The sequence below is a fragment of the Loxodonta africana genome, chromosome 4, assembly GCF_030014295.1.
Source record: "Loxodonta africana isolate mLoxAfr1 chromosome 4, mLoxAfr1.hap2, whole genome shotgun sequence".
Classification (NCBI taxonomy): Eukaryota; Metazoa; Chordata; class Mammalia; order Proboscidea; family Elephantidae; genus Loxodonta; species Loxodonta africana.
In genome coordinates, this window is record NC_087345.1 from 88,616,000 (window position 1) to 88,638,376 (window position 22,377).

The window sequence follows — 22,377 nt, forward strand, 5'->3', positions numbered from 1 at the left end:
ACGGCAACAGGCCTGGCAAGAACTCGCGGGCCAGCACAGACTCTCAGCTCCTCGAAGGGCCCCTTGGGTGGAGTCGCCAAGATACACTCCGCTTCACCTCGGTTTACCTCCCCCACTGGACCACCCCATTCCTAGTCCCTGATTAATGCAAAAACAAAAACATTCTGGCCAGCTGGCACTTTTATTAGCGTTAAACACAAGCTCGACGAGACCCCCGCCCCCGCCCTAAGAAGCCATGCCCACAGAGTCCCAGGCCCCTGAAGCAGGGTCCCTCAGCTCTATTTCTGCAACAAGTTCAGGCCTTGGCAGTGGCCTGAGCTGCTCCCAGAGCTGTGAGCTGCTGAATCTTCTGGCTCATCATCTCCATAACAGCTGTGGACGAAAAAGGAAGAGTAAGACCCTGGTCAGAACCTAACCTAGAGGTAAGGAAAAATGACAGGTTTGAAGGCAGACCACTATTTACAGTTTGTTAATAAAGTTTTTAACACAGTGATCCACTGTGGGAGACACACAGTAACACAAATTCAGATCCTACAATGTGTTAAGTCATCAATACATTAACGAATGAGCAAATCTATTTTTTAATGAGTCAGACATAACCAGAAAATTATAATGTGATAGATTTTTGCCTTTAGAAGTAGTTCTAAGTCCTGACTGCAACAGAATCACCTGGGGAGCTTTTAAAAAACACTGACCCCTGGGAACAATTCCCAGAGATTGATTTAGTTGGCCGGGAGTGGACCCAGGCTTGCTTTTTAAACTTCCCAGGTGATTCAACGCACAGCCAGGGCTACAATTGCTAGTATTCGTTTGGGCTATGTTTCTTTCCTGCCATTCTATTCCAATTAGATAGGAGCTCCACAAGAACACAGACATGATTTCCCTCCTCCAAATTTCTCAAGCACCCAACCAGGGATCTACAAATAGTGGGTACATAGGTTGAAAGAGTAACACAGATCTAAAGAATGATATGTGAAAGCACCATAGAAAGAGATACAAAAACATGGTTTTAATTTAGCAAAAGGAACACACCCATGATTCACCCTGCAATCCACGTTCTTTACCGTGGAGGTCAAAAACAGTGTCAGGAGGTGCCCCAGGCCAAGCGTACCCTGTTTCATGGCATGCTTTTCCTGCAGAGCTGGCTGGATTTTCTCCATCTGCTTGGTAAGGAAGTCTACCTTCCTCTTGAAGAAGTCCTTGGCATCCTCAGCTGTCTACATAGGTCAGAGGTTAATGGGGGATAAGAGCAGACCTCATGCTGCACCTTAGATATTTCCCTGTTTAGAAGGGCATCCACGTTTCCTCCAGCTCACCTTCTCTACATAGTAGCCAGTTCCCACATCGATGAGCACATGTTCCACATCATGTAGTTTCCCAGGGACATACATCTGAGAAGCAAGGATTAAGGGAAAAACTCGCCTAGCATTACCCTTGGTTCCCTGTCAGCCAGCCTACTTGACCTCCTAAGACACTTCTTTTCTAAAATGCTGAGACACAGGTACTGAATAATCTAGAGGCTTGAGAACTATACCTCTAAACTCCAGATGGGGAAAGACAGAGAAAAGTTGGTTCCCTATGGAGAAAATGACATAAGATGGAACACTCTCTTGCCCTGACCCCATCCCCCACCCTCCAAGCAGTTTTCATTAAGACTTCATATTAGCTATTCCAGAAAGTCTAGACACAATGTTTTCCCACTGCTCTAGCGTAGTGAAAGTGAAAAGTCAGCCTTGTTTTCCCTTAACATCTCCAACCATGGACTAGATAATTCCTAAGGGATTTAATGTTCATTATTTAACCATTCCCAACTACACTGCTAGCCCTTCACTACAGTGCTATCACACTTCAAGTCTATGTATTCCCTGGTACTCACAAGCTGTTAGCTGGATGTTGGCCCCAAGTTAGATAGGGGAGCTGGAAAGTGTGTATAATAAGAGGAGTGTTCTCAAAATCATGGGGGACTGTGGAGTAATCAAAACTACCTTCCGGCCCTTTTTTCCCCAGGGGAAAGGAAGAAGGCAGGAGAGCAGTTCTTTTAGCCTGTCAGTTCTCAGACTACAGATTACAAACGCTGTACCGCCATAACCTGCTCATGCAAGTAAAACACTCAACAGGTGGACACGATCCCTGTTGCTTAGCGACCGCAGTTTAGGAACAGTTTCTATATCCTATTCTTCTATTGCTCGTGTCTTCTACCTAGTTTACTAGCCAAAATGTAAACCCCCAGTTTTATCTCCATATTACATTAATATCTTCAAACAGCAAAAGGGAAGTGTGTATAATAAGAGGGGTGTTCTCAAAATCATGGGGGACCGTGGAATAATCAAAATTACCTTCCCCCCTTTTGTTCCCCAGAGGGAAGGAAAGGAGAAAGCAGGAGAGCAGTTCTTGCCGAAAGGATACAGAACTCGTCAGTGGGACAAGTAATTCTTTCCCTGTGAAAGCAATAAAGACAAACACCTGGGGAAAGTTGGCAGCTCCAACGTTAAGACGTTAAAGGGAGTTCAAACATGGCACAGGACCCAGAGAAAGAATGAAAAGAACAGAAACAGGGGCAGCTCTAGCTAAGCAACATGCAAAGGGTTCATGAAGCAGTATACAATATGTAATGGATTGTTTTCTTCCCTCAGGTAAGGAAAACTAGATTAGGAGGTGGTACGAGAGGAGAAGCCGGCTTGCCACATTCCTCAGGTTGCCCTCAGCCGCCTAACCCATACCCTCGTTGCTCTTGTTCAGCACGTTCAGACAGTCCTTGGCTTCCACGTACTTGGTCTGTACCACTTTGAGCTGGGCAATGGACGTGGACAGGAATTCCACTTCCTGCATATAACGGGAAACAGGGTCCGTACAGGGGCTTGAGAAAGAGGGGAGCACGGCCGGGGAGGGGGCGGCACCTGGGACGCGGTGGGGCTTTCGGCTGGGAAGGGAAGCTTTCCAAACTGGGGAGGAATGCGGGCGACGGAGTAGTGTGGGCAGGGGAGATATGAGGCGGAAAAGGGGGCGTCTCAGGGGCCCGTCCCCACCTGGTCCAGCTGGTTCTTCAGCATTTCTAGCTGCGGTAAATTCAGCTCCGTGATATTAACCGACTGCGCCATGTTGGGAAGGACTAACGAAGGGAAAGCCTGTTCGCCGGCAACGCTCTAGGCGTCCACTGCACATCTCTATGGCTGCGCCGGGAGGCCTCGCTGCGCCGGACATCTCTATGATCCTCCGTCTCGGAAGGGTAGGAGGGACTGCAACCTCTCCGGCGCTCCCGTTTGGTTAGAGAAGTTAACGACGCTCATTCTATAAAGAAACCTAAACCTAGTTCAGTAAAGTTGTAGCAAACAAGACTCCTGCCATCCAGGAACTTAAAAATAAGACAAGTACTGTTGAGTTGATTCCGTTTCATAGCGACCCTGTGTACAACAGAATGAAAACACTGCCGGGTCTTAAAACCACAGTATTGGAAAGCAACGTAATGTATGCTACTCCACGTGGGTGGTAGTGACTGATAGGCAAGGAGCAAGTTCTTTGGACAAATGAATATGAGTCTGGAGGCGGAGAGAACAGTAAGGAGGTACCATTGTCAACCAGCAAGTACAGCAGAGTTTATTGATTAATGCAATCTATTTTACCATGTGTTGTATGAGGCATCCATCATCCAGTTTCTTACTGTGCTGGCTTGCATGTTGCTATGATGTTGGAAGCAATGCCATCAGTATTTTAAATACCAGTAGGGTCAGCCATGGTGCACAGTTTTGAACAGAGCTTCCAGACTAAGAAAGACTAGGAAGAAAGGCCTGGTGATCTACTTCTGAAAATTAGACAAGGAAAACTTTATGGATCACAACAGAATATTGTCTGATTGTTTCGCTTTGGACACATCATCAGGAGGGATCAATCAGTCACTGGAAGAGGACATCATATTTGGTGAAGCAGAGAGCCAGCAAAGGTGATGGAAAAACCCTTGGTGAGATGGATTGACACAATAACCACAACGATGGACTTGAAAATGCTGGTGATTGTGAGGATGACAAGCCTAGGCAATATTTTGTTCTGTTGTACATGAGTTGTACGTGTTGTCCATGAGTTGGAGTGGACTCAATAGCAGCTAACATACAGATAAACATAAGTTAGGAGGGATATATGGAATGTAAAATGCTATTTGTGCTTCAGAGGAGCTTACAGTCCATAAGCAGAATTCCACACACAATCTGCTGCTATAGTACATGGCACTGCCAAGTGTAACAGCTGCACCTTCGGAAGAGAATAGCTGGTCTCTAATATCCACTTAGGAGAGGGGCAGGGCAACTGAGGACTAAAGCTAGTGTCACTCCCAGGATATAGACATGATGGTAACTGGCCAAGATGCTCTCAGTGAGTCTATCTCTACCCTTGGGCCTCTATCCCCACTGAAGAGTATTTTGATGCACTTCTCTCCTTCAGCTCTGTCTGTTGAGGCCAGGCCAAACCAGCTGTTCAATGGCTTTGTCTTCCCAAGGCTCTCAGACTTGAATTCCTGCAATCTGTTCCCACTCACTTAAGTGCCACATACCACATAGTAGGAGTGGGGCAGTAATCTTGTCTTTAAATGTTCTCAAGACGAGTTGCATAAAAGAGAGTTTAAATAACATCTTTATTATATTAAGTCGAAAGGAAATGTTTCATATAAAACAGCGGGGAAAATCACTTAAAATATTTAGCCTAATGGTTTAATCTAAGTTTGGAGATAGAATAGTCACATGGCTTCTGTCAGAGATACGACACTTCCAATGGGTTACCGGAGAGAGACAGGCAAGCCATAGGCGACTGGTGCAGCTCCAATAAGATACTTGAGTCTGGGAGCCTGGCGGGCCTGGCTGACATAGTAGAGAAGGGGGGCCCCTGGACCTGCTCCAAGCCAGCCCTGCAGCAGAGCCGCCGTGTAGCGATCAATGTCACGGTCAGTCACATCCCAGAGATTACCCAGAAACAAGGGGCTGGGAAGAGAAGGGAAGAAATACAAAGTAAGGGCTCTGAAAGAGAATACATAGGAAAACATGATTGGGTGTGTATGGGGTAAGTAAAGAGGGCTGAACTAATGAGGAACTCCCTTGGCCCAGAGTTCTAAGGGTTAAAAGTCCTGGCATGCCAGGGAGCTAAGACAGGAAGAAAGTAGAGCATAAGAGAGGTAGGTTCAGGGTTCAAAGCTGGGAAAGAAGGTGGAGTGGGAGCAGGAGTCTTGATGCCCCAGGATGGGCCTGCCCCTCAAGACTCACCAGCCAGCCATGATATACTTGAGCACAATGCCAGCTCCCTCCAGGTTTCCATGCACAGCCAGGGCCGCACTGCTGCAGCCAAACAGCAGGGCCACTGCCCGGCAGCTTAGCCGCAGGACAGCCTGCCCATCTAGGAAGCGGGCACCAGCCCCATGTCCTGCATAGCTAGAGTAGAAAGGGGAGAGATGAGCCTTGACCTACCAGCATCGTGTCTCTGCCCCAAGGCAAACCACAGTGGTCCCCTCCTGGGATGCCCCTTCCCTCATCTCCCCCTCTCTGAGCACTCACATATATAAGTCATGCTCCGTCAGGGCCGCCTGCACCTGCTCCGGGCTTGGGGTCTCCCCAACCACCCCTCTCCAGCCGGCTTCACTGCAGGGAAAAGGCAGCAGTTAGAACAGGGAATGGCATGGCAGGGGTCATGAAGCAAAGAGGGTGGAGGGGACGCTAGGTAGAAGGCGGACTACAGCAAAATTCTGGAGAAAAGGACATGTTGTCTCTACCCTTCCCACCCGCCTTTCTTACTCTCACCCCTCTGACCTGCTAAAAGTGGCTCGAAATTGCTCCTCTGTGCTTGACAGGTTATTGTGAGGGTTCAGGACATAGAAGGTGCTACGTGGATCCACGCCTTGGCTCAGCACTGATGAGGCCCCGGACTGAGGAGGAGACACTGGTGATCAGGATACTGGTCTGGCCAGTAGGCCCAAGTTCCGGCATGCTCCAAGCCCCTTTCCATTTCTGACGCATTCCTAAGGCCCACTCATGTCTCTAGAGCATTCTGCCTGTGTCTTGCCTCAGGTCTCCCCCAGTAGCCAATCATCCCCAGCTCCATACCTTGAGCCTCACCTCTTTGATGATGGAGTAGGTGAGTAGAAAGCGGAAGGAGGGCAGACGGGTGAGAGGCAGTGCCCGGAGGCTGGGCATGGTCTCCCATGGCAGCTTCTGCAGGTCCTGGGCAAAAAGTACTCAGAGGTTACTGTCCCCAGCCAGGTATACATAACAGGCAGAAGGGGCACAGGGATGGGACAGCACCCATTGTCCATCTGCTCCTCCAGCCTCCAGCTCCTTACCTTATCTAGCACCAAGACAAGGTGCCTATTGCTTGGCACTGTCAGACCTTGTAGATGTCCCACTGCCTCACTTAGGAGCTCTCGGGCTCTCTCCGGCTGGGCTGGGCACAGACCATAGGCCAAGGCCTGAATGTCCTGAGGGGTGAGAGTACTGGCACCGCTGAGCAGGATCTGCAGGGGAACAGTGGTTAGTGGGTGCCATCACCCACTCACAGTGGCCTTTTTGCTAGTGGAAGAGAATTAAGTCTGCAGGCTAACTGCTTCTTCCCCTCCCTGCTTTCTTAACTCACTTTCAGCAGAGTGGGATTGGGATATTTCCAGCCACATTCCTGCAGCAACTCCTCTAAATGGGAAGCCTCCTGGCCAAGGCCTGGGTCCTCACTGGATGGCAGCAACAGCCCCCGCCAGCAGCCCAACACATACTTCTCTAGGGAAGTGATGAGAACCTGAAGGTGGGAGAACAGAATCTTGAGTCAGAGAGGAAGCTAAGTTTCTTTCCCCATGGGTACCAGCATTCTGGAAAGAAATGAGTTTTCCAATGTGTGTATTTGTCTTGTATATCTTTCTGCCAGTCATAGAAGGTAAGAAGCCAGGGGCTGGGACTCTGACATGGTGTCACTCTATTTTGACAAATGTGACCAAATCCAGTTGCTGTCAATTTTGACTAATGGTGACCCCATGTGTATCAGATTAGAACTACGCTCTGGCATCCCCTGGGCCATTCCTAGGCCAGGTCTGCCTTCACCCCACCCTGGGGGCACACACCTCCATCCTATGATCCAGTTCGAGTCGCCCCTTCCACCATTCTCGCTTGTCAGTACAGCTGCTGTTCTCTTTCTGTTCCTTCTGGATGGCATCAAACTCCTTTAGGGCTGAGCTCAGAGAAAGCTTTGGGAGACAGGGTCATGAGATCTCTGCTTGTCTGCATGACTGCCATCTCTCCATGCCCCAGCCACAGAGCCTGAGCAGCCTGACCAGAAACCCATGCCAGCCCTACTTTGTCCCCTGGCCCAGGATGCCTACCTTGCTTTGGGAAGTGGGGATCTGCACAGTGACCGGGGGATTGTCTTTTTCCAGCCGGGTCAGCAGGAGGGTGTTGCCCACAGTTCCAGGCTGGAGGGTGGCCAGGGCCAACACACACACAGTCACCCCTGACACAGAGGACATACCCCAAGTTATTTCAGCTGTTGCAAAGAATTCCCTTCTCTGGCTTCTGTACTAATCCCTATCCAACACTCGAGATAATGCACGAAGTCTTCCCTTGCCGTGGGGTTCAAGGTGCTCTCCCTTGCCCTAACAGCTCCCTGTGGACAGAGACCATGTTTGGAGTTCTTTGTGTCTCTCACAGCAACTAACAAAGGGCCTTGCACAGAGTAGGGCACTCAAATCATCTGTTAAGCATTTCATATTACAGCAGGGAGACACCAGACAGCTGAGCTCACCCCTGAAGACACTGAATTTGCTGATAACTCAAAGTTGAGGCTTAAAAAAGGAAAAGATTTCCAGATTTAAGATGTCTGGTGAGAGATACAAAATAATGAACACAGGAAAAGGTATGACATGTCTTTCCATAAGGATCATAAATTAACTAATGCCTTAAACACCTTTATCCAACTTCTCAGGAAGGAGATATATAAAAGAGCAGGCCAGAAGCCTGCCACTGTACCACTGGGGATCAGAGCCAGGCGCTCCTTGAAACTCTCCTTCTCGGGCTGGGGAAAGTGGCCAGATCCCGAAGCTCTGAAGGAAAAGAGGCGCTGGATGTGGGCCAGGGGGACATCTCCAGCCTTCTCCTGGAGGCTTAGCCTCTGCAGCTGCTCTGACACTTCCAGTGATCCTTGGTGCTTCTGGGCCTTGCTGCAAGCAATACAGGTAGGGGTGAGCTTCCCACTCCTTCAAAATCGAGACCCTCCTCCAGTCTGTCCCAACCTGGGTCCCTCTGCTCTTAGTAGGAGCCTTAGGGATGGTGGGCACTCACCTGAGCTGCCTGTGGAGGTGGGTGAGCAGCTGGTGGCGACAGGTGATAGAGACAGACTCGGTGACAAGGAAGGCAGTGGCATAGGGATCCCGGTGGCCCAGACACAAGGCCAGGAAGCGGCAGAGGTGAGCATACAGTCCACTAGGAGGGCAGTGACTGACCCCACGGAAAGCAAGGCTCAGTGAGTCACAGATGGAATCCAGGGTGGAGAGACCTAGAGGTAAGTCAAAACACTTCTACAGATGAATCCCCTTCTTCCTAGTTGACAGGAATTTTCCAAGAAGGAATCCCTATCTCCCATATGAAAGCAGCAGCTACCATTTACCATGGGTCAACTTACTCCATCCTCCCAAAAACCCTGTGGGTAGATATCACTTCCATTTTACAGTTAAGGAAACAGAAGCTCAGAGATGTGAAGTGACTTGTGCACAGCCAGCAGTGAGAGTGCTGAGACTCAGACCCAGGTTCAAAGGCTACCAGTTCCAGACTAGGATCCAAAACCAGAACCATGCATGGACAGACTGGAAAGGCATTGGGATCAAGAGACCTAGAGGTGCACCCTCTCCAAGGGACCAATCTTCAGGGGTCAGCATATTCACCAATGGCTACAGGGGCTGAGGGGAGCTGGAGACGAGGGCCGAGGTCCTTGTTGCGTTTCTTGTCTGGGCACGGAGTGGGCAGCTCCTCCTTGCTGAAATCCCGTCTCAATACCTCACATTCTCCTACGGCTGCATCAGGTCCTGGAGCTGGTGCCTTCTTACCTGGGGAGAGAATATGACTGTTTCACAGAGTTCTCTCCTGCCATCCCCTTTGTTCTCCCTTTTGGAGCCATTTCCTCAGAGCCAGCAAAAGAACTTCCTTTCTGTACTGCCATTGGCACCAGTAATTTCTTCAGCTTTAGTCCCAGAACAGCCCCCAAGAAATATATTCACTCTCTACCCTGTACCCTTGTCATCATACCTGAGGCTGAATCTTCCCCATCTGAACCCCTGAGGATCTCAAAGCTCATTTCCATCTGGTTGCCAGCCAGTTCCTCCTCTGGGATAGTCCTCATGATCTCGGGGGCCCTCTGGGCCCGCTCTTCACAATGTCCTGATACCACCTTCTTGGCGCTCCGACTCCTGCCACTTGGGCCAGGGTGCCCAGGGACACTACCTGGGACAACCACCGCATTAGCCTTCGAGCTTGAGCCCTTCCTAGTCCGGCCCCGGCCCCGGGAAGCAGAGCCACATCTCTTAGGCTCTTCTGTAAGCTGTGCCTCAGCTGAGACAGAGTCTTCCAAGTCACTGTCATCACTGAAGTTCACCTGGGATGGATGGAAAAGGGAAAAGAGCCAAGAGGCCTTCAGTGGCAACACACCTTCTGGCAGCAGGTGGCGCTATGGAGTCACCCCTCAAGATTTAAGAATTACCTTGCCGCATACACTCCCCCAACTCTCAATCAGAGGCAGTTACTCTAGGATGTGGAAGGAGGGAGAGGAGGGAACAAAAGATATGGATGAGAAGGGAGAAGAAAAAGAGTTAAGGAAAGTCCATCTGAAACAAAGGTAGACGTGGAACCACGTCTTGCTGTGGAATACCTAGGGGTCAGGTAGATAACAGGAGTGATTAAGGTTTCACTGGGCCCTGGGAATCTATCCCACAGGGACACTTGCTCTGCAGAACTTTCTTCCCCAGGACCATGCCCACCCAACACCACACAACCTAGCCATAGTCCCACCTCACCTTGAGGCGCGTCTGGACCTTCTGTCGTACCCTGGGGGCCTTGGGAACCTCAGGCTTGCTCTTCATAGGGAAGACTTCTTCAAACACAGTAAAAGGGATGCGAGGGCCAGCCTGCCTAACCCGGCCTAGGGGCTTGGGTGTACAGGGTGGTCCTCCACCTTCCAGGCCCTTCAAAGAGGTGTTATGGACAGGCAGTGTAGCAGAGGTCAGATGTTTTTTGCTCTGAGTCTTAGATGGCTCTGAGGCTGGGGGGGTCTTTATTACTGGTGGCTGCCAGCCCCAGAAGCTTGCAAAAAGTTGGGTAGTACAGCAGTTGAGGCCAGCCAGCTTTGCAAGGGCTTGAGTCAACAGCAGGCTGGCTCGCCAGGGCTCCAGGAGGGGTATCCGCGCTGCCACAAACTTCAGCCCTGACTCTAGGATCTTACCCAGGCTCTTGTCTGATGGCTGGCTCAGGCTCTCCAGTGCCAGCTGTGTGTATGCTTGAGCCAAGATCTCATCCAAGAGGCTCAGGTCAGGGGGTGCTCTGTGATTCAGGGAAGCCTGTAGAGCTTGAGCGAGGCGCTTAGTGGCTGCAGGGCAACCCTTCAGTACAGTCTGCAGCAGGTCCAGACCCTGGGCCTGATGGCCCATGGCCAGCCTCACCCCTGCTGTGACCAAAGCCCAGCGCAGACAGACTACTGAGAGGACAGGACTGGCACAGAGTGAACAGTCACAGGTGGGCGGGTGGGATAGGAAGCCAGGGCTAGCCTGGGGCTTGGTTTTCAGGATCGGGGAGGAGATAGTAGACGGTGCTGTGGGGCCAGGCTCCTTGGCCACAGTGGCCACCAGCTCCAGAGCAGGGCCTCTTAGGAAGAGCTCCTCCTCCAGGAGCTCTGGAGGACAGGAGACCCCGGCCTGCTGCTTCCCCTTCTGAGGGTGGACCTTCTTCACAGAGTCCGGGTGCTGGGCAGGCCCACCAAACTCTGGGGAGAGAGTAGAACAAGCATTACAAGACTGGGAGAAATGGTGCCAAGAGCTTCCTGAATTACCCCAGGGCCTAGCCCCCTGCTAAATGTGTTATTTGTTTATAAACCACATAAATACCTATGCTAACATACTAAATATTAGTATGGCTTATTATTTAGATAAGTTCCTAATATTTTCTTCCCACATAACAATGGATCAACACATACTTCTGCAGCCCATAAAGCCCCCACATCTGCAGCTCAGAAGGTTACATGGCTCAGCAAAGCAGGCTGGCACAGGGAAACCCAATTCTTAATCCTGGCTCCTGCCCCTGTCTAGCCCCGTCAGCTGGCCCAAAACATTGAATAGATCTCAGGCTTTCTCACTTCACAGGTGGAAAAAAAAATCTATGCTCTCATGTAACTTCAAGGGTTTTTGTGTGGGTCAAATAAAATAACTAAAGTTAAAAGTGGGTCATAAGAAAAAATGCAATACCATATAATACAATACCATAAAATGGAATGTTTTATTATTAGCTTAAGCCCTCCCAAGGACAGCACATTTGTGCTATCTGACCCAGTAGCCACTAGCCACATGTGGCTACTGAGCATTTGAAATGTGGTTGGTGTGATCAAGGAAATGAATTTTTTATTTTATTTAAATTAAACTTAAATGTAAATAGCCAAAATGCATTGGGTGGCACAGAAAACTAGAACCAGGTAGGTTAGTCCTGGTCAAGCCTTGGGACCAGAAGTAAGCCCCTGATTTAGAAGGGAACCAAACCTTTCACATAAAGATGTGTTGTAGTATATGTGTGACTCTAGCCGCCACCCATGAGCATGTGGGGATGGCTGCTCACTTGTACATGACTCCAGCAAGAACAGAACCTGCTGCAGGTCTGACTGACAGAGGTCCAGGTCACTGCGTGCCAGCTCCAGCTCCCCCTTCAGCACCAGGAACAGGGCACACCTTGTTGGTAGAAGAGAGGAGACCCTTCAGTGGAATCCTTTGTGTCCCTGGAGATTCTTTCTCTTCGTCCCTTTCACAAGCAGGGCTGTCACATTCTTTCCTGCATCCAAGAGCCTTCACTCCCTAAGCTAACTTAAAGGCTCCTGGGGAAAGCCCTCTGCCCTTTTCTCTTATCCCAACTCATCTTTATGCATTAGGGCAGGGTTTCCCAAACTGCATTCCTTGAAAAAAAAAGAATCCTATGGGCAAATAGATTTAGAAAAACATAGCATACTAGACCTCCCTTACAATGCATATTAGCATATCACAGGACATTAGAAGTCCTACTGGAAATAAAAACATCTAATCTTGATTAGGGAAACCCTGGTGGCGTAATGGTTAAGTGCTACGGCTGCTAACCAAGAGGTCAGCAGTTCGAATCCACCAGGGGCTCCTTGGAAACTCTATGGGGCAGTTCTACTCTGTTCTATAGGGTCGCTATGAGTTGGAAATCGACTCAACAGCAGTGGGTTTGGAACCTTGATTAACCCAGAATTTCCCACTTATTTAGCCATAGAATACATTCTTCCACCAACCCCTCCAAACATAACATGTTAATATGTAGAACAGTTTGGGAACCCATGGTCAAGGGCACATGGACCTCAGGTCTCAGAATTGGCATCTCTTGGGCCTTGCACTCACTGGCGTGGTATCTGTAGCTTCATCGTCAGTTTTAGGGCCTCCAAGCAAAAGGCCTTGGCTTCGCTCACATTGCCCAGGTGGCCCAGGCGGGAGACCAGCTTCTCTGAGCAGCTCAGCACCTCTGTAAGAACCTGCCATTTTTGTACCAGATTTTCACCTGCAGCAAAGACAGAGACAAGACCATTATCACTCAGTCACGGCCCACATTGTAAGAAGATAAAACTGCCAGCGCCACCATCCATTCCCACAGGGCCTTGCTCTCCTCCTCAGACTCACCATAGTCCAGAAATGATGTCTCCACAGCCACTTTTTGAACTGAGAGCACATCACTACCCAGTAGCAGGAGGAGGATGCTTCGGAGGAGTTTATGGGAGTCGATGAGCGCTACCTCGGGTGTCTGCCAGCCTGTGGTAGGTGGGGCAGAGAAGAGAAAGCAGATGATATGGCCAGACTTCCTCAGCTCATGTGAAGCAGCAGACAGCTCAGTAGTCTATCTGGCATAGAGAAGAAGGGGCTGGGAAAGGGAGATAGCATCTACCACCTCTGACTACTAAGATAGCAAACACAAAGCACACTGCCACCCTTCTCCTGCATTGAAGACATAGCTGACTGTGATGGTTAAGACTGTGTGTCAGCTTGGCTGGGCCATGATTCTCAGTGTTTTGGCAGTTGTATAATGTTGTGATCACTTTACTGTTGAAATATGATATATGATCACCCCCATGATGGAATCTGCTGAGTGGTGCCAGCAGGGGTGGGGCCTGTGGCAGCTCACCGCCCCCTTAGCATTCATCTCTCTGCCTTCTACCACCTACTTCCTTTTCCTGCTCGCCTTGCAAAGGTTGTTGGCTTGTTCTGGATCCAGCAGGTGTCTCTTGTCTGACCTCTGGTTCTTGGGACTTGAGCTAGCAGCTTACCTGTCCATTTTGGGATTTGTGGATCTTCACGGCCTGCGAGCAAGCCGTGACTTGCCTATTTGGGTTCGCCAACCCCTGCAACTAAGTGGCTCAAGAAACCTTGCGGTCTTGCCTGCTGACCGTGGGGATTCCTCGACTGTCACAACCTGTGAGCAAGATCCCTGCTCTCTAACCTGCTCATGTTGGGTTCACCAGCTTCTGTGGCTCTGTAAATTGGGAGGGGACCCTCTCCTGATCCAAACACTTGGGATGTTCCAACCCCTACAATCCCATGAGCTGTTTCCTTAATATAAATCTTTCTATATACATTTATACGCATTACTGGTTTTGCTTCTCTAGAGAACCCAGCCTAAGACACTGCCCAGTCACAGAATTCTTTCCCTCTGAGGTCACATGGTGTCCAGAATCCTTCTCAGTAATTCAAAACCAAGAAACCAAACCAGTTGCCGTCGAGTTGATTCCAATTCATAGCGACCCTATAGGACAGAGTAGAACTGCCCCATAGGGATTCCAAGGAGCAGCTGATGGATTCGAACAGCTGACCTTTTGGTTAACAACCAAACACTTAACCGCCACCAGGGCCCCACAGTAATCCCGCTATAACTAATTAACCAATTAGAGTCTGCAGGTGAATTACTACCTATTTGCTTTCTTAGGCATTCCAGATCTACTCTATGCAGGTTCTAGGTAGGCTAGTCCATACAACTGGACAGCAGAGAGATGAGGGTGGAGGAGGGCAGAGAGGAAAAACCATACACGCTGTCCAAGGAGGGCCAGCCACCCCATTCGTTCACCTTGGGCACAGAGCTGCTCCCACAGGGAGACTGGAAGGGTGTTCGAGGAGAGGCTAAGGTAGACTGCCACCAACTGCAGGGCCTGGACCCGCAGCAAGTACCAAGCCTTAGATGACTTCTGGAGACCAGGATCCTGAAGCACAGACAGCAGCAGAGAGGCACCCTCAGTCACCTGGGAGAAGGGGAAAGCCGGCGGAGAGCATGAGTGAAGTCAGATAAGCATTTCAGAGCTTGAGATGCCCTTGGAGATCACCTGGCCCAATCCTCTGCTTTTAAGAATCATAAAAGCGGTATAGAAAACTAGAGCCTGACGGGGCGCGGGTCTTGGCCAAGTCACATAGCTTGTTTGTCAGAAAACTTAGGCCTTTCGGATCCCAGTGGATTTCTAGTCCAGGGCTCCAGTGCCTTCCCAGAGTAACCACCATCTCAGTTTCTAGTAAGAGCACAGACTTTGCCCCTCAGGAAACTGAAAAAAAAAAAGGAAACAAAAAATAATATCTCTGCTAGAGGAAAAGTGGTGAACAATTCATCGGAGAGGGCAAGACTAGGAAATATTACTGCTTCCCAGGGACAGGAACATTCTTCTTCACTCCAGGGAAATCTCAGAAGCCAGAAAATTCTGAATTCCTTCCAATACCCAGGACCTTCAGAGATTAAGAAAGTGAGAAATACCTTCTGAGTAGTACAGTAGAGTTGACTTCGAAGTAGATCACAGGTCAGGCTAAGGAGCAGGTACGTGTCAGTGGTACGACTGAGAAGCCTCAGGCTTGATTCTGCCTCTTTTAGGTACAACTGAGGAAACAATCAGAGGGTGAGCGAATGCACTGGTGAGGAGAGGCAGCCAGTCACACTCTGCAAATATCAGGAGTTAAAGCATTCGCGAGTAAAACACTGAACTTGTACAATGAAAAATTAAACTATCTCAAATACTGCAATCTACACAGGAGTTACTCACTTACTTACTCACTCAAATGTTTATTAACCTTGGGGTTAACCACTAACTAGAGAGACAAAGCTGAATGAAGAGTAAACATCTCTATCTCCTAATACCTTGCAACGCAGTGGGGGCACAGACAGGCACATGTAATCATGATACAATAACAGAAACGCTGTCTAGTGGTGGGGGGTGGCGGGGGGAGCCCAGGGAAAGTGACTGGTCCTGCCTTGAAAGAGGATGTAGAAAATGCTTTAGAAAGGAGGGGACCATTGACCTAGAACTTGAAAAGAAAGTACAAGTTTGCTGAATGAAACAAAAAAAGTGGCGGAAAGGGTACATTCAGGATGGAGACACTAACACAATCAAAGACAGAGAAGCATATACAGTGAATATGAAATAACCTGTATGGATGTGGAATAAGGTTCTTGGTAGGAAGTGGCAAGAAAAAGTGTAGGACCAGAATATAAAAGGTATGCAATACAACACCAAGGACACAAGGTAATTACGAGCCCAAGAGACAGAAAGGGCCACATAAACCAGAAACTACATCAGCCTGAGACCAGAAGAACTAGATGGTGCCTGGCTGCAACCAATGACTGTCCTGACAGAGAACACAACAGAGAACCCCTGAGGGAGCAGGAGAGCAGTGGGATGCAGACCCCAAATTCTCATAAAAAGACCAGACTTAGTGGTCTGACTAAGACTAGAAGGACCCCAGTGGTCATGGCCCCCAGGCCTTCTGTTGGCCCAGGTGAGGAACCATTCCCAAAGCCAACTCTTCAGACATGGATTGGACTGGACAATGGGTTGGAGAATGGATGCTGGTGAGGAGTTAGCTTCTTGGATCAGGTGGACACTTGAGACTATGTTGGTATCTCCTGCCTGGAGGAGCGATGAGAGGGTAGAGGGGGTTAGAAGCTGGCGAAAGGGACAAGAAAAGAGAGAGTACAGGGAGGGAGTGGGCTGTCTCATTGGGGGAGAGCAACTGGGAGTATGTAGTAAGGTGTATATAAGTTTTTGTGTGAGAGACTGACTTGATTTGTAAACTTTCACTTAAAGCACAATAAAAATTAAAAAAAAAGGTATGCAATACAAACATAAGAGTCAAAACAGTATCCTTCAGGTAATGGAGAAGCCACTGAAATCTTTTAAGCAAGAAAGAGATAAGATCAGACCTATACCTAAAAAGTCACCCTAGCAATAATGAGAAGATCAAGTAGAAAAGGGAGAAACTTGCTAGAAGAACATTTTAATAGTCCTAAGTGAGTGATGAGGAGCCTTGGTGGCACAGTGGTTAAGAGCTGGCCTGCTAACCAAAAGAGTGGCAGTTCAGATCCACCAGTTGCTCCTTGGAAACCCTATGGGGCAGTTCTATTCCATCCTCCTGGGGCGCTATGAGTTGGAATTGACTCAATGGCAACGAGTAAGCGAGTGATAATGCATCAAGCAGGGCATCAGAAATGACTGGGAAAGAAAGGATTACCAGTATATTCCTGGCATAGAATCTGTAAGACTTGATGAACAACTGGTTTTACAATGAGAAGGAGAAAGAAGTCTCCTCTTCCCACTGCTGCCTTCCAACCACTTCACACTTTCTAATACCCCAGAAGAGTGTTGCAGTAGAAGGCAGAGAAGCTTCCCCTCTAGTATCTTATCTTCTCAAACAAAAGATGGGCCAATAAGGCCAGACCTCCCCCTATAGCCCCCAGGCTAGGCTGGCCAGGCACTCACCTGGGCATAGCTGGGACAGCCGAGCATCAAGAGGAGCTGGGTGATGTGGCAGGAGGAGCCAGCTACCTTCGCGGGGTCCTCCAGTCTCTTGGAGACGATTCGTAGAAGCAGGAGCACCTCCAGAGTCTGCAGGGGCTGGTCATCCAGGAGCATCAAATTTACCCCACTCCTGCTCATGCCTCCACTTCTACCCTCTGGTCCCCAGTCCTTTGGGACCCTGGACTGTGGCCTGACCTCAGGGCCTGGACAAAATGTGGCTCCGAAAACAGAGCAACCATCAGCCACCCTCAGGGAACCTTGAGATGAGAGCAGTGAGGGAACCTGCTAATCAGCCTAACCCCTTCTGTTTTAAAGCCTAGATGCCAATCATCAATAGCCAGGATTCCCTGAGTACTTACTGTGTGCCAGGCAAGAGGTTTACATGGCTCATAGTAACTCAGTCCTCGTAGAGATTCTAATCCCAATTTTACAGATGAGGAAACCAAGATTCCCACAGGTTAGGTTGCTTATCCAAGTTCACATAACAGGTATGTGGTAGAGCCAAGACTCAAGTCTAGGGCTAAGGCAGCTTCCCAGGACCCTGGTGCTAGAAGTATAGCCTAATGGCCCACAGTAACCTTTTGTGTACAAAGTTGTCTTTTGGAGGGTCCTAATGTGGGGTCTAGGGAAGAGCTGAGGGGCTCTGTAAAGCCCTCTAGAACCACATTTAAAAATGTAAAATTGTGTTTATAGGCATCTGTGGTTATACAGGTCTCAAATTAACCTGATAATAACGAATAAAAATTATGGCTAACAGCTGAACACTCCATTCATACAAAGTCTCTTCCATGCATTATCTCACTGAATGCTAACAACCCTATGAGATAAAAAAAAATTTTTTTTTTTTATGAGATAGGTATTATTTATTTGCAACCCCATTTTAGAGGTGAAGAAACCTAAGGCCATGTACTAGTAAATGATGGAGCTTAGATTTGAACTCAAGGAGACTGATTATAGAGCCCACACTCTTAATTCCTGGGTTATCTGGCTTCTCAGCAGGTTCATAGGCCAAAAAAGGGAAGTTCAGCTTCTGGTCTGGCCCTTGTATGTATGGCTCTCCATTGATGCCCTACCCCATTACCTTTGCCACCAGTTGATAGAGGGCTGCGAGGATTTGCAGCGAGGCTGCTGTCTGCTGGAGACACCGTACACCTGGGGCCTGCCCCCTTGTAAGCACCTCCTTCCACAGGGCCAGGGCTTGATCCAGGCATTTGGACTGAGCTGCAAGTCAGAATAATGGAACCAGTCTCCTTCATCATGGGCCATGTGGGGAGAACTTGGCTTTCTCCATTAACATCCTCTGCCCTTTGTGCCAACCTGCCCCCCGCCCAACCCCTCCTAAGGCAAGCCTCTCCCACACACGGGGTCCCTATCCTGCTTAGGAAGCCATGGAGGAGACCCCGTCCCACCACACTGCATTCTTACTGCCCCTCACCAGCATCTGCAGCCAGGTTGAAGGCAATGTTACTGTACAGGAAACGATCTTCTTGGAGTTTATCTTCATAGTTCAGATCATTGACTTCAAATTCCTCCAGGTTATGAGGGGCCTGGGCTCTCCGATCCCGCTCAATACCCTGGAAAGGATGATCAAAGTAAGAAACAGGGCAGTACCAGTTTACTGGGATCCCAGGAGAACAACCCTCACACCCAGTTCTGCTCAGCCCTACAGTAGCTACGCTCACTTCCTGCATTTTGGCCTCCAGGGTGCAGATGTAGAGCCACAGCAGGGCCTGTGCTTTATCGTCCAGGAGCCGATCCTCAGTTTGGGCCTTGGGCCTCACAGACTTCAGAAGCTGCAGGGCTTCCCGGATAGCATCCAGGGCAGAGCTGCAGGGAGAGAATGTACTTAAGAAGGGCCCACTATAAACAGCTGCCAGTGTCCTGGGAAGAGCCTTCTGCAGAACAGTTGGCCTTACCCTCTGAATGAGCTCCTATGGCCCCAAACTGAAGCGGACACTCAGGGACATAGAGAAGGAAAAAACAAACCCGTTGCTGTCGAGTCTATTTCAAATCATAACGATCCTACAGGACAGAGTAGAACTGTCCCCAGAGAGTTTCCAAGGAGCAGCTCTTGGATTCAAACTGCTGGCCTTCTGGTTAGTAGCTGAGCTCTTAACCACTGCACCACGGGGTATGAAAAGGGTAAGAGGACCTAGGGCAAGGAGCACAAGTGGCCTCCCCAGCTATTCCTCCTCACCAGTCAGTCTGCTGGGCAAAGTTGTGGTAGCAGAGCACTTGAGCCAGTTCCACCAGGTGGGTGGCTCGCGCCCACGCCCCAGCAGGTGTCTCCTCAGGGCTCAGCTCCAACAGGTCACAGATGACGTTGAACCGTTCCTGCCCTGTGTCAGCCCGCACTGCCTTGTAGGCCTGCAGCTCCTCCCTGAGCAGAAGGCTGAGGGTCTCCAGGTCCCAGTCACTCAGGCTGTCACGCAGAGTCCTGAGAGAGGGGAGGCTCAGTATGAGGTGGGGCCAGTGAAGCATGGAGACTCTGCCCCCATGGCCATGAGTCCCAGCCTTGGCTTGCTGAGAGCTCAGTGATTTTCTAGTTGTGGCTTTAAAATATAAATCAGATCACATCGTTCCTCTGTAATACATTGCAGTGGGCTTCCACTAGGAGTTATATCCAAACCCCTTCCCATGGCCTATAAACCCCTATGTGATCTGGCCTCTGTCTACCTTGACCACCTCATTCCACACTGCTCCCCACCCTATGTCCCTTTTAACTACCTTCCAGCCAGGCTGGCTTTCTCAAACACAACCGGCTTATTTCCATGCAGGGCCTCTGTATTCCCTCTGCCTGGAATTTTCTCCCCTGAGGCATTAAAATGGTGGGTTGTTATTGTGAACAATGCTGCAATGAACATGGGTGTGCATTCGTGTAGCCTATGTTCACTGCAGCATTGTTCACAATAGCAAAAAGATGGAAACAACCTAGATGCCCATCAACAGATGAATGGATAAACAAGCTATGGTACATACACACAACGGAGTACTAAGCAACAATAAAGAACAATGGTAATCTGCAAAGCATCTCACAACATGGATGAATCTGAAGGGCATTATGCTGAGTGAAATAAGGCAATTACAAAAGGACAAATATTGTATGAGACCGCTACTGTAAAAACTCATGAAAAGGTTTACATACAAAAAGAAACAATCTTTACTGGACAATAGTTTGGAAAGGAATGCTGGTGAGGAGTGAGCTTCTTGGATTAGGTGGACACTTGAGACTATGTTGGCATCTCCTGCCTGGAGGGGAGAGGAGAGGGTGGACGGGATTAGAAGCTGGCGAAATGGACATGAAAAGAGAGTGGAGGGAGAAAGCAGACTGTTTCATTAGGTGGAGAGTAATTGGGAGTGCATAGTAAGGTGTATATGGGTTTTTGTGTGAGAGACTGACTTGATTTGTAAACTTTCACTTAAAGCACAATAAAAATTATAAAAAAAAAAAAAGAAACAATCTTTGATAGTTACAAGGGAGGGAAGGGATGGGGATGGAAAAACACTAAACAGACAATAGATATGTGGTAACTTTGGTGAAGGATAAGACAGTACACAATACAGGGAAGCCAGCACAACTTTTCCAAGGCAAGGTCATGAAAGCTCCATGGACACATCCAAACTCCCTGAGGGACCGAATTACTAGGCTGAGGGCTGTGGGGACCATGGTCTCTGGGAACATCTAGCTCAATCAGCATAACACAGTTTATGAAGAAAATGTTCTACATTCTACTTTGGTGAGTAGCACATGGGGTCTTAAAAGCTTGTGAGCGGCCATCTGAGATACTCCACTGGTCTCACCCTGTCGGGAGCAAGGAAGAAGGAAGAAAACTAAAGACACAAGGGAAAGATTATTCTAAAGGACTAATGACTAAATGACCACAATTACCACAGCCTCCACCAGACTCCTGAGTCCAGAACTAGATGGTGCCCGGCTACCACCACCGCCTACTCTGACAGGGATTACAATAGGGGGTCCCGGACACAGCTGGAGAAAAACGCAGAACAAAATTCTAAATCACAAAAAAAGACCGGATAGTGGTCTGACAGAGACTGGAGAAACCCCGACTATGGTCCCCGGACACCCTTTTAGCTCAGTAACGGAGTCACTCCTGAGGTTCACCCTTCAGCCAGATTACATAGGCCCATAAAACAAAACGAGACTAAAGGGGCACACCAGCCCTGGGGCAAGGAATAGAAGGCAGGAGGGGTCAGGAAAGCCGGTAATAGGGAACCCAAGGTTGAGAAGGGAGAGTGTTAACATGTCGTGGGATTGGTAACAAATGTGACAAAACAATATGTATACTAATGTTTACTGAGGAGCTAGTTTGTTCCATAAACCTTCATCTAAAGCACAATAATTAAAAAAAAAATGGTGGATTATGCCACATCATCAGGTCTCATCTCATGTATCACTTCTTCAAAAAGGCATTCCTCTAAATAAACCATCTAAAGGGGCTCCCTCTTTAGCAAAGCATCATTTATCTTCATAGAATATATACGAAATGTACTGGTTTTTTATGTCTCCCCAAGTATAATATAAACTCCATGAGAGCATGAACATTATTTGATTCACCACCATACCCTCAGTGCCAGTACCTAGCACGCTGGCTGGCACATAGTAGGCACTAAATGGATAACTGATGAACGAAGGAATCAGTGCCTTTTTCAGACATAAAGATGGAATGACATGACCGTGGATCCAAAAAGCCAGCCTATCCATGGTGCAGACATGGTTATTTCCCTTCCCACTGACTCACTTCAGCTGTAGCTCCTTGTCTCCAGCCCTGGCCGCATCCATCTTGACCCGAACCCAGAAGTTGACTGGCTCAGCCATGTGTTCAGGGCCACAGGGCCTCAGGGCTGCCAGCCACAAAGTCACCATCTTGCAGCCCTGGGCCTGCTTACCCAGTTTCTTCAAACTCTCCACATGTAGCCGGAAGCACCTATGCAGCTGCAGAGAAAAGGAACAGACCAAACTGAGAGGAGCCAATGAGTCTGTACAGTGGGAGAATACTTGTATACACAGGTAGATGTATACACATACATAGTAAGGGGTGGGCAGTGGTCCTCTTGCCCCCACTCCCTACCTTGGGCTCAAGGCAGGGGACAATCTCATTAAGAATACCCTGGGAGCTCTTAACTTCAGAGGCAACAATCTGCACCCCTCCTATAATCCTCTACCTAGCAAACAGCACCTTCTCCTCGAGTCAGAAATGTAGGCTATCTTTGACTCTTCTTTCTCCCTCCTTCAGGCCAGTCACTTACCAGGTTAATCCTAAACTCCTTGCACGTATTCATTTCTTTCCATCCCTAGAACAGCTGCTTCAGCTCTGACCCCCATCCTTT

At 48.9% G+C, this 22,377-nt stretch overlaps 2 protein-coding genes across 3 annotated transcripts in view; both read right to left on the reverse strand.

Annotated features, from left to right (window-relative positions):
• Nucleotides 1-162: 162 nt before the first annotated feature.
• PFDN5 (prefoldin subunit 5) lies at nucleotides 163-3,155 on the reverse strand. Its single transcript, XM_064284166.1, has 6 exons — nucleotides 3,027-3,155; nucleotides 2,721-2,823; nucleotides 2,407-2,438; nucleotides 1,317-1,391; nucleotides 1,112-1,217; nucleotides 163-372 (listed from the first exon to the last, which is right to left on the reverse strand). Exons 1-6 carry the CDS (start codon nucleotides 3,096-3,098, stop codon nucleotides 296-298), a joined length of 465 nt encoding a protein of 154 aa, XP_064140236.1. The 5' UTR covers nucleotides 3,099-3,155; the 3' UTR covers nucleotides 163-295.
• Nucleotides 3,156-4,602: 1,447 nt separating this feature from the next.
• The window catches only part of ESPL1 (extra spindle pole bodies like 1, separase), a 31,792-nt gene continuing 14,017 nt past the window's right edge, over nucleotides 4,603-22,377 (reverse strand). Inside the window, exons 7-31 of one of the 2 annotated variants that reach the window (XM_003405049.4) lie at nucleotides 21,789-21,982; nucleotides 19,226-19,465; nucleotides 18,711-18,855; nucleotides 18,464-18,602; nucleotides 18,110-18,249; nucleotides 16,990-17,124; nucleotides 14,994-15,113; nucleotides 14,322-14,493; nucleotides 12,887-13,015; nucleotides 12,611-12,767; nucleotides 11,820-11,929; nucleotides 10,016-10,977; nucleotides 9,252-9,597; nucleotides 8,891-9,052; nucleotides 8,292-8,505; nucleotides 7,980-8,170; nucleotides 7,337-7,464; nucleotides 7,079-7,201; nucleotides 6,604-6,759; nucleotides 6,314-6,484; nucleotides 6,090-6,194; nucleotides 5,784-5,899; nucleotides 5,532-5,615; nucleotides 5,244-5,408; nucleotides 4,603-4,964 (exon numbers count right to left, since the gene is read on the reverse strand). In XM_003405049.4, the coding sequence (XP_003405097.2) occupies nucleotides 4,763-4,964; nucleotides 5,244-5,408; nucleotides 5,532-5,615; nucleotides 5,784-5,899; nucleotides 6,090-6,194; nucleotides 6,314-6,484; nucleotides 6,604-6,759; nucleotides 7,079-7,201; nucleotides 7,337-7,464; nucleotides 7,980-8,170; nucleotides 8,292-8,505; nucleotides 8,891-9,052; nucleotides 9,252-9,597; nucleotides 10,016-10,977; nucleotides 11,820-11,929; nucleotides 12,611-12,767; nucleotides 12,887-13,015; nucleotides 14,322-14,493; nucleotides 14,994-15,113; nucleotides 16,990-17,124; nucleotides 18,110-18,249; nucleotides 18,464-18,602; nucleotides 18,711-18,855; nucleotides 19,226-19,465; nucleotides 21,789-21,982 (4,806 nt within the window). In that variant the 3' untranslated portion in view covers nucleotides 4,603-4,762. Of the gene's footprint in view, nucleotides 4,965-5,243; nucleotides 5,409-5,531; nucleotides 5,616-5,783; nucleotides 5,900-6,077; nucleotides 6,195-6,313; nucleotides 6,485-6,603; nucleotides 6,760-7,078; nucleotides 7,202-7,336; nucleotides 7,465-7,979; nucleotides 8,171-8,291; nucleotides 8,506-8,890; nucleotides 9,053-9,251; nucleotides 9,598-10,015; nucleotides 10,978-11,819; nucleotides 11,930-12,610; nucleotides 12,768-12,886; nucleotides 13,016-14,321; nucleotides 14,494-14,993; nucleotides 15,114-16,989; nucleotides 17,125-18,109; nucleotides 18,250-18,463; nucleotides 18,603-18,710; nucleotides 18,856-19,225; nucleotides 19,466-21,788; nucleotides 21,983-22,377 lie in introns of both variants that reach the window. The other variant, XM_023556974.2, reaches the window with a different exon arrangement.